Source organism: Balaenoptera borealis (genome assembly GCF_965194805.1).
Source record: "Balaenoptera borealis genome assembly, chromosome: 1".
In the NCBI taxonomy this organism is placed as follows: Eukaryota; Metazoa; Chordata; class Mammalia; order Artiodactyla; family Balaenopteridae; genus Balaenoptera; species Balaenoptera borealis.
In genome coordinates this window covers 4161388-4175578 of record NC_138860.1, presented here as the reverse complement: position 1 = coordinate 4175578, position 14191 = coordinate 4161388, and the positions used below count along the sequence as shown (strand labels likewise).

The following is a 14191-nucleotide window of genomic DNA, read 5'->3' as shown; positions in this document are numbered from 1 at the left end:
AAAAAACAAGCATGTTTCTCAGGTTACAAATGCACACAGCCACAGGTATACACTTAATGACCTGAGTGTCTGAAAATTAAAGATATGAATGGGGAACCTGGCAGTGAAGTGACCTTGCTTTAAGTGTGGCTCCAACGAGGAAGCCAAGTGTATCAGATAGAATAATTATTATTTTGAAGTATTAAAACTGCTCCTTTGGCATAAAAATCATGACAGGCAATCCCGGAACCTTAAACAGCCTGGAAAAGAGCTGCCCGCTTCTCCCTGCCCCATTTCACTCGCTCTGGCTGCCATGGGAACAGCAGTAAAAAGATCTGGAGCTTTTAGCAAATCCACAGAAGTTGTGGATGGGAAGGATCTGGGGAAAAGCTAAGGAGGGTTGACCTGGGAGGCTGGTCGTCACACAATTTAGTCTGCTTTGCCCCATCAAGGACTTCTTCCTCTCCCAGTGGCTAATTCCACTAATTAAAAATCTATTAGGATTAATTAACGTCGTTCAAATTGTAATTGCCACTCCTAAGCCATCGCTGAGATGACTAAACCAGGGAAAGTAGTTTTCCTATGAAGAGGGAAGGTCGGGGATGTGCAGAGGGTGAGGGTGGGAGACCTCAGAATGGCATGAGGACCAGGGACCTTGGGGAGGGGCAGAGGGAATGAGCTAGTGAAGCGAGGAGTAGAAAAAAGTGTGGGGAAAAAAAAAAAGCAAATACCCCTAGGAGAGAGAAGACCGCTAAGAGCTCAAGGTCTTAGTAAAAAAGAAAAAAAAAGTGTGGAGAAAGGCTAAAGTCAAGCCTAGCTGATTTCAAAATTTGCAGAGGGCCAGTTGTGTGCCTGCCATTTTTTTTTTTTTTAAAGGATTAAAAAAAATGCATCTTCTCTTCTGGTTCTGTGGGAGGCTTCTGCTGAGGAAGCTGAGGACGTTTAAGTTATTCATCCTGTTCTGCGGTTTAGTTAAATTTGGGGTTCAGTGGTTTTTGAAGACTGAGCTGAGAACCCAAGCTCAAAATTTAGTGGATGCGTGCTCAGTCCTAGTGGCATGGATGTGTGTGATTGGAGGGCGCCTGAGGGCTCGCGGCAGAACCATTTGGGGACGCGCATGCGTGTGTCACTCGGCTGAAACACTGAGCATCTGACTGCAGATGCAGGACCCACCTCACACCGTTGAACCGGTGACCCCAGGGATCGTGACAGTGAAATAACCGCACAAAGCTCAACTAGGAGCTAGCCCTATTTCTTTTGCTTCTGCCAGGACCACCAGCATAGTGCTAGGTGTCTAGTTGGCACCCAGTGAATACACGTTGCTCCCTTGTGCTGTGATTCTGGGTGTGGTGTGTGTGCGTGGGGGGAAAGATGTGACACGCGGTGGGTGCTTTGAACCTTGACAATAAAAAAGTCCTAACCAAATACAGCGTGGGCTTTTATGGGCGACAACCCTTGATTCTATAACCCAGTAGCTCATCTGTAACTGGAAACAAAGGGGATGCTGTCAATATAATGGGAAGTTCCTGGGCTCTAAACCAGTTTGCTTTTTCCTGGCAAGGGGACCCTCCATAGTGAAGGTAGCATTGTGACCTTCAGCTGGAAGGAAGAAAATCCCCCAGTTCAGCAACTGCACAGGCGGGATCCCCTTCAGCTCTCTTTTCAGAAAATCGGAAGGAAGCACCTGCACCCAGGGGTCCCTCCCCAGAGAGGTGCACCTCACCCACGGCGCTTGGCAGGGGCGGGCGGCAGTTCCTCTAGTGGTAACCTCACCGCAGCAGCCTTTTGCCCTCAGAGCTCACGTCCATCTCTGTGGTCCCTGCGCCAGCCAGCGGCACCCACTCTGTGCATTTTCAGTGTTGCCTAAGGCAGCCCCCCGCCAGGAGGCTTGGCCTCCCTGGGCGGTCCAGGCTTTCTCCCGAGGTCCCAGATACTTGTAACATGTGTGCTCTGATGCCAACGCTGCATAGGTTCTGAGGTGTCTGCCTTTAAACTCATCTCTCCCATAAGCCGTGTTATCTTCCATCCCATTTTGTAGACGCACAGGTTGTGATGTAGCAGGAGTGCTTCAGTGTTTACTGCCCGGCCTTAGCTTCTAAAGTGATTTTTTTTTTTTAATTTATTTTTGGCTGCCTTGGGTCTTCGTTGCTGCGCGTGGGCTTTCTCTAGTTGCCAGCGAGCGGGGGTCTACACTTCGTTGTGGTGTGCGGGCTTCTCATTGCCGTGGCTTCTCTTCTTACGGAGCTCGGGCTCTAGGCGCGCGGGCTTCAGTAGTCGTGGCACGTGGGCTCAGTAGTTGTGGCTCGCGGGCTCTAGAGCACAGGCTCAGAAGTTGTGGAGCACGGGCACAGTAGTTGTGGTGCGTGGGCTTCAGTAGTTGTGGCATGTGGGCTCAGTAGTTGTGGCTCGTGGGCTCTAGAGTGCAGGCTCAGTAGCTGTGGCGCGCAGGTTCAGTAGTTGTGGCGCATGGGCTTCGTTGCTCCGTGGCATGTGGGATCTTCCTGGACCAGCGTTCAAACCCGTGCCCGCTGTCTTGGCAGGCAGGTTCTTAACCACTGCGCCACTAGGGAAGCCCTGGCCTTAGTTTCTATTAATAAACATGCCTCTGTGGGCTGTGTGGCCCCTGCCCTTGTGGGGCAGGAATGCTGACGGCCTTTGTGATTGCAGGGGCTCCAAGAGAGAGGACTGCACCCAGCGCCTTGCCCGCAGACACAGTGTTCCCCCCAGTAACCACGCTCAGCCCTGTACACAGCAGTCGCGCTGCCTCACCTGCACGCATCTCCAACTCGACCACCCAAGACAATGCCTCAGGTTTGACCGTGATGCTCTAGGTGTTTTAGGTTCTGGATAATGAAATGGAAACTTGAAAACTGTCATGCAGCTCTTTTATTTCACACCAAATATGACTGTGGGTTTCCTGTTTTACAAATTTTCACACAGTGTTACTAAATTAGGAAAAAAAAAAAAAAAAACCTTACCAGTAAGCTTTCTATGGGCATATTTTATTTTATTATTTGTATTATAAAAGTTCATGGCGAAGAAGAAAGATAACAAATTTTAGTGTCCTGTAGCCCTGAGATCAAATCCAGCCTCTTCAACTTTCTAAGTTGACTTTAGGACAAGTTACTTGGACTTTCTGTGTGTCAGTTTTTCTTTCTGTAAAAATGGGTATAATAATACTCATTTCATAGGATTGATAGGAAGATGGACTATGTAAAAAGCCTGGTATGAACTGAATAGTACAAAAGGGTAACGGGTATCCTTGTTAGTAATTAAAATAAGGATAGTTGTAACGGGATGAGAGGTAGTTTGGGGGAGACTGCACATGTCAGAATTATTCTAAGGAATGAATAGTTTCTTCTCAACGTATACAATGTCTAGTTCCAGTTGTTTGCACTCTTAGTCATCTTAAAGGGCCACGTGTAGATAAATCTTTGACTCACTTTCTTATTTTAGAAACAAGCAAGTGTCAATTCAAACGAGGAGGAAGTCTCTGGCAAAGATTCAGTTAAGAAATCATCTTTGCTAAAGAGTTTTCCCCTCGACCCTCGATATGACAAACTCATTAACTGTGACCCTCTGTTCATTTCCTTGCAGATGTGCTCAACGCGTCCACTACACCATCCTCTCTGACCACTGCAGAAAACATTATCTCTACAACTAATCTCACAACAATAGGTGACAACCTGACCCTCAGTCATGCAGTCACGCCACCACCACGTGCTTTGGACATGCTCATTGAAGGGTCTTCCGTTGGCTCCGCCCTGGGCTCTTTCTTCGAGAAGTTCAATTGAGTGTTCTAATCCTGAGGGCTGTGGAAGGGCAGTTAGTCCAAAACACTGATCAGTTTTCGCAGTGCAACAGCCGATGAGATCAGGGCCGGTGTTACTGTGATAACCTCTTACATCATGGTCGTAGCATCCCCCAAGAGTTGTGTACTCTATGAAAACTCGTAGAAATGACCAGCTATACTAGGACTTCTAAGAGTGGGTTTTGGTGTTGGTATGAAAAAGAACAATTCTCTCAGTGGGACTCTCTGTTCCAAGAGGTCAGTGACAGAGGAGTGATCGCAGAGCCCCAGACACACACGTGGGATGTGGAGACAGAGGTGGGGGGCACCATGCAGGGAATGAATGTCCAGGAGGTGGTGGAGTCTGCAATGGGTCAGCCATTCAGAGCCTGCCAGGGCACTATTCTCCCTGCAAGTTCTCCATCTCAAAGACCAGATTAGCAGAGATCTCTTAGCTTCCACAAACCACATTTCCATCCAATTCTTCAGTTAAATACATATGCTCACACAAGATAGGTCTCAGTTGGTGGACAGAACAATTTGTTACCCTGGATGTATTATATGGGCAAAGAGCTTACAAAAGTTAAACCAGATAATGAAGCAGCCCTTGCCTATTTTATGATTTTTTTTTTTTTTGTAAACAAAGGAGTAAACTGAACTTTCTAGGGGTTATAATTATATAAACCTATTTTGAGATTAATCAAGGGGAGGAAGACTTTTAAAATACTTCTGGCTGTGTAAATAGTCAACCACGTCACCATTCCATAATCAGATGTGCGCCCAAAAGTCTTAATATTGTATTATCACAGTTGTGTTTATTGGGTAAATTCATGAAAACGTTTTATAGAACTAGCTCATTGGTTTACAACGTTCGAAGTTTTGAGATCCAAATGTGGGAACAGGCACTGCAAACTCGGCATTATCTGTTAAAGCTAACTCGGTAGATTCTATAATTTATGAAGATGAAACATTGTAAACCACCCTTCCTCAGAATGACTAGAGCAGAGATATTCTAGAATGCAATTTTAATAATTTGCATTTTCTTTTTTTTCTATTACAGCTCCTCCTACTACACGTAAGCCTACATGTGGTAAGTCTGTCTACCTAGAGGCAACATATATCACTTTTTTATTTCCTTTTTTATTACAAGCTTTCAAGACCCCCCAGCAGGCTAAGCTCACTGGCTTTAATTTCTCACCAACGATTAGCTCCACCTCTTAAGAGCCAGGGTCCTTCAGGGCAAGAAGCTTTGATGTCACATTCAGACCTAGTTTTGAGGATCAGGATTGATAATTACTAGCTAAACAACTTTGGTGGAGCCACTTAACTTCAGTTTGGGTATTTGTAAAGTGGGATGCTAGCAAGTTTGTTTAGGGGTTGGGAGAGGATTCTGTGTAATGATAAATATGAAATGTGAATAATACCTTCAAGGCTCATCAAGAAGAAAAAGTCTCTCTGTCTCTCCAGGGTTCGGCTCAAAGCAGATGCTTGAGAACAGTTTGTATCCATCCTTTTCCCATTTTCTTCCTCTGTTCTCAGTGGAAGCAGGGTCCTTCTTCGTGGCCAGGGCTCATCCTTCCACGTGTTTCTAAATCTCACCGCTGGAGTCCCGACCTTCAGTAGCTCTCCGTATATTTAGTGCAGACATCAGCCTTTGTATGTTTGATTAATTAATATGATCTTGATGATCAGGTTCCTCTTGCACTAGTGCCTCCTTACACTTTTCACTTAAGTAACATGGAAGTGCTCTGTTTCTTAAAACATGTTTCCTCCTGCCCCTGTGTTCACCCCTGTTCTTCTTCCTCTACACTTGGAATGCACCCTCATCCGCCACCTCCCACCCCCATCAATTTTTCTATGTCCTGCTCATATTTTAAATGCAAACTGACTCACCTCTCTGGAGGGCCCCTCCTGGTCCTGCAATCTGAACAGACTTCTCTGCCTCTTTACCCCTGTATTATTTTCTGCATCATCTTATTTCGGTGTTTTCTGTAGTTCACGCCTGTGCCTGTCTGCACGTTAGATTCTATAGTTCCAAAAGCAGATCATTTGTATTCCTAGTGCTTGGGACAGTGTCTTAAGAAAAATGAAGGCTTCATAATTTTTTTGTACTAAAAATGAGAGAATAAGTGAATGTGTGTTGAAAGATATTTTTACGAGTCAATGGAGTCTTTAAATAAAGGGAAGAGTGTGAGATGACACTCAGAGAAAGTGCTTAGGAGGAGTTGCTATCAATAATTTTACACAAATAGAGGAATAACGTGGCCTCTGCTCCCTAAGTAATTAATGTTCCCCGTATCGGGAGAAAGAGATAATCAAATACTACACTTTAGGAAGCAAGCGAAATGATAGAGCAAGAAGAAGAAATTTGTCAGATGCGTTGTTCATTTCTGCGTAATTCAACCATTTTTGAGCCCTTTCCGATGACAGGTTTTACACAAGGATCTGGATTTATGGCGATGGTCAAAATTGATGGGATTTTTCTCTCATGGAATTTACAGTCCAGTTAGGAAGACAGACATTAATCCAATTATCATCCAAATACAAACTCACAAGCTGAGGTCTTTGATGGGACAGTGATGAAAAGGGAATCACGAAAGAATAACATGGAGGCATTGATGTGTCCCTTCTCTTTTTTATGTTCCTGGGGTTATTTTGTTGGTGATTGGATATTTTAAAAAATATACATTAAGGAGTTTGTATTTAATATAGGTTTATTCGTTCTGAAAAATAAAAGATAAGCTTCACTATTTTATTTTCTTTCAGAAGACAAATATGCAAGTATCTCTGCGCACTTCATTTATAACAAGGAAAGTGACACATATAATGCAACATTTAGTGAAGTGAAATGTGAACCTCTTGGGTGTGAAAAGCAGCTCCATGGCCTACAGGAATGTGAAAAGAAGAAGATCAATATATCAGATCTTTCATGTCACCCTCCATTTGAATATTTATTAGAGGTACCACCAGGTAAATATCAGTTGATTTCTGTTCGCTCATTTACGGCAACAGTGCAGTTTTGTGTGTGACATGTCCTACTGGTCACAGGAGTTAGTAGGCAGGGGGACAGGGCTGAGGGAAAGACGGCGGCAGGAGGTCAGTGTGTGGACTTCTGCCCTCCCGACCCAGTGAAAACGGTAACCTCAGAGAAGCCTTCTCTGTTTATCCCTTACCTGCCTCCTTACACCTCTTTTACAGAGTGCTTCATGTCGATTGGATCTAATTTATCCCACTGAGTGGTTATTCACAAGCTTTCTTTTCTCTCCGCTACTGAATTCAAGTCATTATATATGTGTGTGTGTGTGTGTGTGTGTGTGTGTGTGTGTATATATATATATATATATATATATATTAATCCTTTGAAATACAAGTGTGTCTAGAATATCTTGGGGGAATAACACAAAGTCAAAGATTTGATGTTTGTGGAAAGAACAAAAGTACTTTCACCAAAAAAAAAAAAAAAAAAGGGGGGGAGCATTATAGTCATGTTAAGGCTATCAAGCTGGTTTTAGTACCTAAGCTACTGCTGGGAAAGAGGAAACTAAGGTACCAAGCTGACTTCAGAGAAGCTACCTTCACAAAGCGCATTTTCCAAAAGGGATTCAGGGACTGAATAAGCTTGTTGTATAAGTTTGTTGAATCTCTCACATCTTTTAATAATTCAAGATCATTGATTGACTTATTAACATTTAAATAGGTTAAATATCTGATGTTTTTGAAAAAATGTCATTTAACTTATTCATTTTTCTCTAAATGTTACTGGAACAAATGATCAATTAAAAACAGAAAATGACAATTTAAAGCAATGCATTCCCCAGAGTGAAGCCCCCATGCTCTGTGTAATGATCATGCAATGAAAAACAATCAAAGAGTAAATGAAAAATTGAAGATACAAATAAGAAAACAAAATGGAGTGAGTCTTTTAAAATGTGCAAAAAATGCAATTTTATCTAGACGCTTCCTTGGGTTCCATTTTTTTTTAAAGTAGCATAAATTCTAAGTGAAATGCTACCAATATGTGTGACGTTAAAAAAAGAATAAACTCAAGAATCAAGAAATGCAAAACACTGAGAGTTATTAGACTTTTTTCAACAGTAATCTAAATTCTTGCCAGATTCTGTATCATGAATGTAATTTCAATGACTGTAATTGACCATAAGGCACACATTATGAAATATTAATCATCTATTTTTGTATCTTTTTCTTGACAGATCCTAAACATTTTCAGCTGAATGAGTGTGTAGAACCTGAAAAGGCAAATACTTCTCTTTGTTTACATTGGGAAATCACTAAAAATTTTACTTGTGATAAAAAGAAAATAACATATAAATTTGAATGTGGTAAGAATTTAACATTGATCAGAGGAGTTTTTTTCCTATAGTGGGAAGTTTTTCTAGATATTATCTAATCCTTCCTTCCTTTCTTCTTCCTTCCTTCCTTCATACTTTCCTTCCTTCTTCCATTCTCTCTTTTTCACTCTCTCTCTTTCTCTCTCTCTCTCTCTCTCACACACACACACATAGTCCATGATATGTTTGGAATCAAATCATTGTATTCTCTATACAACTCAAATTCACAAAATAGACAAATATTCCACCTGAAAAATAATTTTTGAAATAGCAATATCAGTTAATTCATAAGCATTTTCTTGGCAACCGCTATACACCAGGTATTGTTGAAAATATTATCAGAGGAGAGAGTTATAAAAAATTATGGTACACATACTCTTAGAATGAAAGGGAAAACAACCATAATTTCGCGTGATTCCAAGAGTTTACTTTGTCAGCCCTCCATCAACAACATTTATAAACAACTACAAGAAGACTTAGATAAAATGAAAGTAGAAAAAGAATAGTAAGTGCTTCTAGGAATATGAATTTGGGTTCATGGAAAGGGGAATAATTGAGATAGCATTTCTTTTTAATGATTTAATAACTTTTAATTTATTTTCATTTGAATTTATTGGGATGAAATCTCCCCCCCTTGGCATAAAGCTATCTGCTAGGCCATATTTGGCAAGACAGACAGACAAACAAAAACACACAGACTCTCACACAAAGGATGGAGTATGATACTGCTTATAATCATCTTGTTACGGGGAAGATGCACGGCTCGGACACGAGCAGGGTGAGGAAAGCAAGGACAAACGTATGACAGACTGATGATAAAACAATGATCTAAGATATCTGCGAGGTAAAGGCTATGTCAAGTGCAATCTCAATTTCTGAACAGAGAACAATGAACTAATGCCTCATTTCATCAGCTAAATTAGAGACACTCTCAAATTCAGTTCTACCTCTTAATGTTTTCTTTAAAATTGAGTGTAGCAAAATCATGCAGTATTATAGCTGATATCAGGTCCTTTTACTTATTGTTTTGACCATTTGCATAGGTTTTCAATCTAATAGATATTAATTATAGATATAAAACCGAAATGAAATTTAAGTGTGATATATTGTATTCATATACTCATATGCAATATTTATTCCTTTTAGGTGGCCTTAGTCCATATAATAAAAGTGGCAGATTTGAAAAGGGCCAACTTCAACCCCAAAGTAATTATACTTGTAGTTCACAAGTATCCTATAATCACAAGCTTCTTACTAGCCAAAATAAAACTATTCAAACAGATTTTAGAGGTGAGTATATCACTTACATTTATATGTTAAATTTCTTTCCTTTTTATATTCTTATGAATCATTGAGAATCACAGAAAAAGATGTTATGGATTTGGAGAAAGGGTTTCAGAAAATGGCTTTGTGTCCATTTTAAAGTAAGAATTTAGAAATAAATGACAGCGAATCCAAACCTTCATCAAGGTTTTTGCAAACTGTAGGCTGTTGTGAGGTCGGGGTGGAAACAAAACTGTGAGGTAAGTGAAATGCTTGTTCACATGTTTCCCATTTTATTTCCTCTTTCTTGCTCTAGCAGAGTTCTTTTCTTGGTGTGTCCTGCATCTTTTGCCCTCTCTATCAAATCCTGACTCTGATAGGAGTAAAATGAGCACAGAAGCTCACTTTAAGAAGCTAATAAAACGCAATGGTAAAGCTAAGTGCTGACGGCAAAATAACAGTTATTATTACTAAAATGTCAGCAATATAAATAATAACAAGACTATCATAACTAATAACAAGTGGAAAATAAAATTCTGGAAAATAATAGCATTTGGAAGATGGAGGGGAGAAGGAAGTGAAAAGTGCTAAAATTTCAGTTGTATTTAATAGAACAGGGGTCCCCAACCCCCAGGGAACTGGTCCTCGGACTGTTAGGAACCAGGCTGCACAACAGGAGGTGAGCATCGGGTGAGCAAGTGAAGTTGCATCTGCTGCTCTCCATCTCTCGCATCACCGCCTGAACCATCCCCCCCACCCCCAGCCCCAGTCCGTGGAAAAATTGTCTCCCAGGAAACTTGTCTCTGGTTCCAAAAGTCTGGGGACCGCTGTAGTAGAAGTAAAGAGATTCCAGTTAAATTTAGAATCTGCTAGGAAAATATGTTAATCGTGCATAAGACAACTTATGAGGAACCACTAAAAACATGAAAGACAGATAAATAGATGGCATTGCCTATCAGCAGTAGAAGAAAGTTATGGAATAAAAAAAAAATTCTTCATGTTAAAGGAGGAAAAGGAGAAAGAAGGGAAAAGAGGGAGGAAGACGATGGAAAGAGAGTGTGAGAGAGAGAGGGAGAGAGGAAGAAGGAGGAGAAGGAGAAGAAGAAAGAGGGGGAGGGGGAAGGGAAGGAAGAAGAAAAACGTGGCAGGAAGAGAGGGAGAGAGAGACTACTAAGTAGGAAACAATAGGTAATATAGCAGAAACATGTCAAAGTATAACAAAAGTCACTATAAATATAGATGGCTTAAATTTACCTTTTGGAACAAAGATATTCAGACTTGAGTAAAGTAAAGACATATTTGGGGGGAGGAATTTGCAGCCTTAAGTAAGACCAAGTGACATTTTATGGGAACTTTTATCACTTTGCTCTCTGTTGAATGAAAATCATTGGAAAGTGCTTGGAAAAGAACCAGAAAGCAAAAGCAAAGAAAGCAGAAAATAACAAAGTTTAGAGTACAGATTATTGAAAGAAGGAACGAACAAAAATTGCAGGAATTTACTAACCAATTTAAAGGCTTGGTTTTGAAAAGAATAATAAAATAGTTAGATCTCTAGCAAAACAACCTTCCCCCATGCATTATAAAAAGGAAATTAAAAATACAGTAGAAATTTTACAGATTATAAAGAAACTTGCATCCAATATGAAAAGTTAGATAAAATGGATAATTTTCTAGAACATATGAAGTATGGACATTTGCCTAGGAAGAATTAGAAAATTGGAGTTATATATAAAATAATAGTCTAATACCTCTCCAATCTCTTCACACTCCCTGTCTGCTTACCTCACCTGCCCTTTAAAAAAGAAAAACCAGAAAGGTAAGTTTACAGTTAGTTCCTATCCTATCCAAACTGTTCCACAGTATAGAAATCATGGAAATCTATCAACTAATTTTGATTATTGTTAGGGTGGGGAATAGGCTAGGGTTACTGTTATGTGGATACCAAACTTGGGCAGAGCTGAGGCAACTATAGGCCAGTCTCTGCTATGAACATAGATACTAAATAGTAAATGAACTGTTAGCAAAGTGGATCCTTTAGTACATTATAAAATATATAATTACCAAAGAAGTTATATGGATGGCAAATAAGCATATGAGAAGATGCTCCACATCACATGTAATTGGGGAAATTAAAATAACAATGAGATATCACTGCACACCTTCAGAATGGGCAGAATCTAGAACACTGACAATAGCAAATGTCAGCAAGGATGGGGAGAAACAGGAATTTTCATTCATTGCTGGTAGGAACGCAAAATGGTACAGTCACTTTGGAAGACATTTTGAGGGTTTCTATAAAACTAAACATCATCTTACAATGCAATCCAGCCGTCACATTCCTTGGTATTTACTCAAAGGAGATGAAAACTCATGTCCACATAAAAAGCTGCACATGGATGTTTATAGCAGCTTTATTTATCATTGCCAAAACTTGGAAGCAACCAAGATGTACTTCAGTAGGTGAATGGTAAATAAACTGTGGTCCATCCAGACAGTGGAATACTATTTAGCACTAAAAAGAAATGAGCTATAAAGCCACGAAAAGACATAGAGGAACCTTAAATGCACATCACTAAGTGAACAAAGCCAGTCTGAAAAGGCTACATACCATATGGTTTCACTATATGATATTCTGGAAAAGGCAAAACTGTGGAGGCAATAAAGAGATCAGTGGTTGCCAGGAGTTGGAAGGGAAGGAGGGATGAATAGGCAGAACACAGAGAATTTTAGGTCAGTGAAAGTACTCTGTATGATACCGTAATAATGGATACATGTCATGTAATATATTAGTCCAAATCCATTGAATGTACAACATCGAGTGAACCCTAATGTAAACTATGGACTCAGGTGATAATGACGTGTCAGTGTAGGTTCATAAATTGTAACATAAGTACCACTCAAGTGGAGGATGTTGATAACAGGGGATGTTGTGCATATCTCTGTGCCTTCTCCTCAATTTTGCTGTGAATTCAAAAATGCTCTAAAAAAGTAAGGTCTTAAAAAAAACCCACCATTATTGAGTAAGATTTCTTCCAGTAATGCAGGAATCCTGCAGCCTTTGGAAATAGCGATTTAACCATTTTACATGTCATTTTATTCAGGCAACAGGGGAAATTTTTCAAGACCGTTGCAAAAGAAGCCACATTCTTAAAAAAAACAAACGCACAAACTTTTGTTAGTTCACCTACTGTATGATTCACCCATGTAAAGTATAGAAGTCAGTGGTTTTTAATATATTTAGAGTTGTAAATCATCACCTGAATCAACTTTAAAACATTTTCATCACACCAAAAAATAAATAAAAATAAAAAATAAAACCCACAAAAAAACAAGCAACAGCAAAAAAAACTGGTATCTTTTAGCAGTCACTCCCCATTTCCCTCCCACTCCCATATCTAGGCAATTACCAATTTACTTTCTGCTTTGATGGATTTGCCTAATATGGACATTTCATATAATATGTTGTCTTTTGTGTCTGGCTTCTTTCACTTAGTGTACTGTTTTCAGGGTACATCCATGTTGTAACATATCGATACTTCCGTTTTTTTATTGTGTAATAATATTCCATTGTATGAATGTACCTTGTTTTGTTTGTCCCTTTATCAGTTGAGTGACATTGAAGTTGTTTCCACTTTTTGACTATTATGGATAATGCTGCTATGAACATTTGTGTACAAGTTTTGTGTAGATATAGGTCTTCATTTCTCTTGTGTTTATACCTAGGATTGGAATTTGGGGGTTATATGGCAACTTTATGTTTTGCATTTTGAAGAACTGCCAATCAGTTTTCCAAAGTAGCTGCATCATTTTACATTCCCACCAGCAATGTATGTGTTCTCATTTCTTCACATATTCACCAACACTTATTGTCTTTTCTATTTTAGCCATTCCAATGGGTGTGAAGTGGTATCTCATTGTGATTTAAATTAATGACTAATGATCTTGAGCATAGCTTCAGCTGTTTATTTGCCATTTGTATATCTTTCATCACTATTTGCACATTTTTAGAAGTTGGGTTATTTTTCACTGAGTTGTAACAGTTCTGTATATATTCTAGACACAATTCAGATATATGACTTGCAAATATCTTCTAGAATTCTCTGGGTTGTCTTTTTACCTTGTTGATAGCTTTTGAAGCTTATAAGTTTTTAATTTTGATGAGGTCCAATTTATTAATTTTTACCTTTGTTACTCATGCTTTTGATGTCACAACTAAAAATTCATTGCCAAATCCAAGGTTATGGAGAGCTATCCCTATGTTTTCTTCTTTTTTAGTTTTAAGTCTTAAAATTAGCTCTATTAATCCATTGAGTTAATATTCGTTTATGATTTGAGGTAAGGGTCCAATTTCATTCTTTTGATGTCCTAGCACAATTTAGTGAAAAAACTACTCTTTTCCCATTGAATGTTCTTTTCATCCTTGTCAAAATTAATTAACAATAAGGATGGGCTTATTTCTAGACTCTTGCATTCCATTAATCTATACATCTAATGCCAGTACTACACTGTCCGTTACTGTTGCTTTGTGTAAGTTTTGAAATCAGAAAGTGTGAGTCCTTCAACTTTGTTCCACTTCAAGATTGTTTTGGATATTTGAGGTCCCTTGAAATTCCATATGAATTTTGAGATCAACTTGTCAATTTCTACAAAGAAGCCAGCCAGGATTCCGACAGAAGTTGAGTTAAATCTGTAGATCTATTTGAAGAGTGTTGCCATCCTAACAATGTTAGTTTTCTGGTCCATGAAAATGGGGTGTCTTTCCATTAATTTAGGTATTCTTTAATTTTCTTGGAGAATGTTTTGTAGTTCT

General features: G+C 39.4%; 1 protein-coding gene across 6 annotated transcripts in view; it reads left to right on the top strand.

Annotated features, from left to right (window-relative positions):
- Nucleotides 1-14191, top strand: part of PTPRC (protein tyrosine phosphatase receptor type C) — a 132413-nt gene that overhangs the window by 63905 nt on the left and 54317 nt on the right. For 2 of the 6 annotated variants that reach the window (XM_082394190.1, XM_082394191.1), the window contains 6 exons: nucleotides 2647-2790; nucleotides 3577-3657; nucleotides 4830-4859; nucleotides 6536-6739; nucleotides 7981-8109; nucleotides 9265-9408. In XM_082394190.1, coding sequence (XP_082250316.1) covers nucleotides 2647-2790; nucleotides 3577-3657; nucleotides 4830-4859; nucleotides 6536-6739; nucleotides 7981-8109; nucleotides 9265-9408 — 732 coding nt within the window. The remainder of the gene's footprint in view (nucleotides 1-2646; nucleotides 2791-3576; nucleotides 3658-4829; nucleotides 4860-6535; nucleotides 6740-7980; nucleotides 8110-9264; nucleotides 9409-14191) is intronic. The other 4 variants (XM_082394193.1, XM_082394192.1, XM_082394195.1 and 1 more) reach the window with 4 other exon arrangements.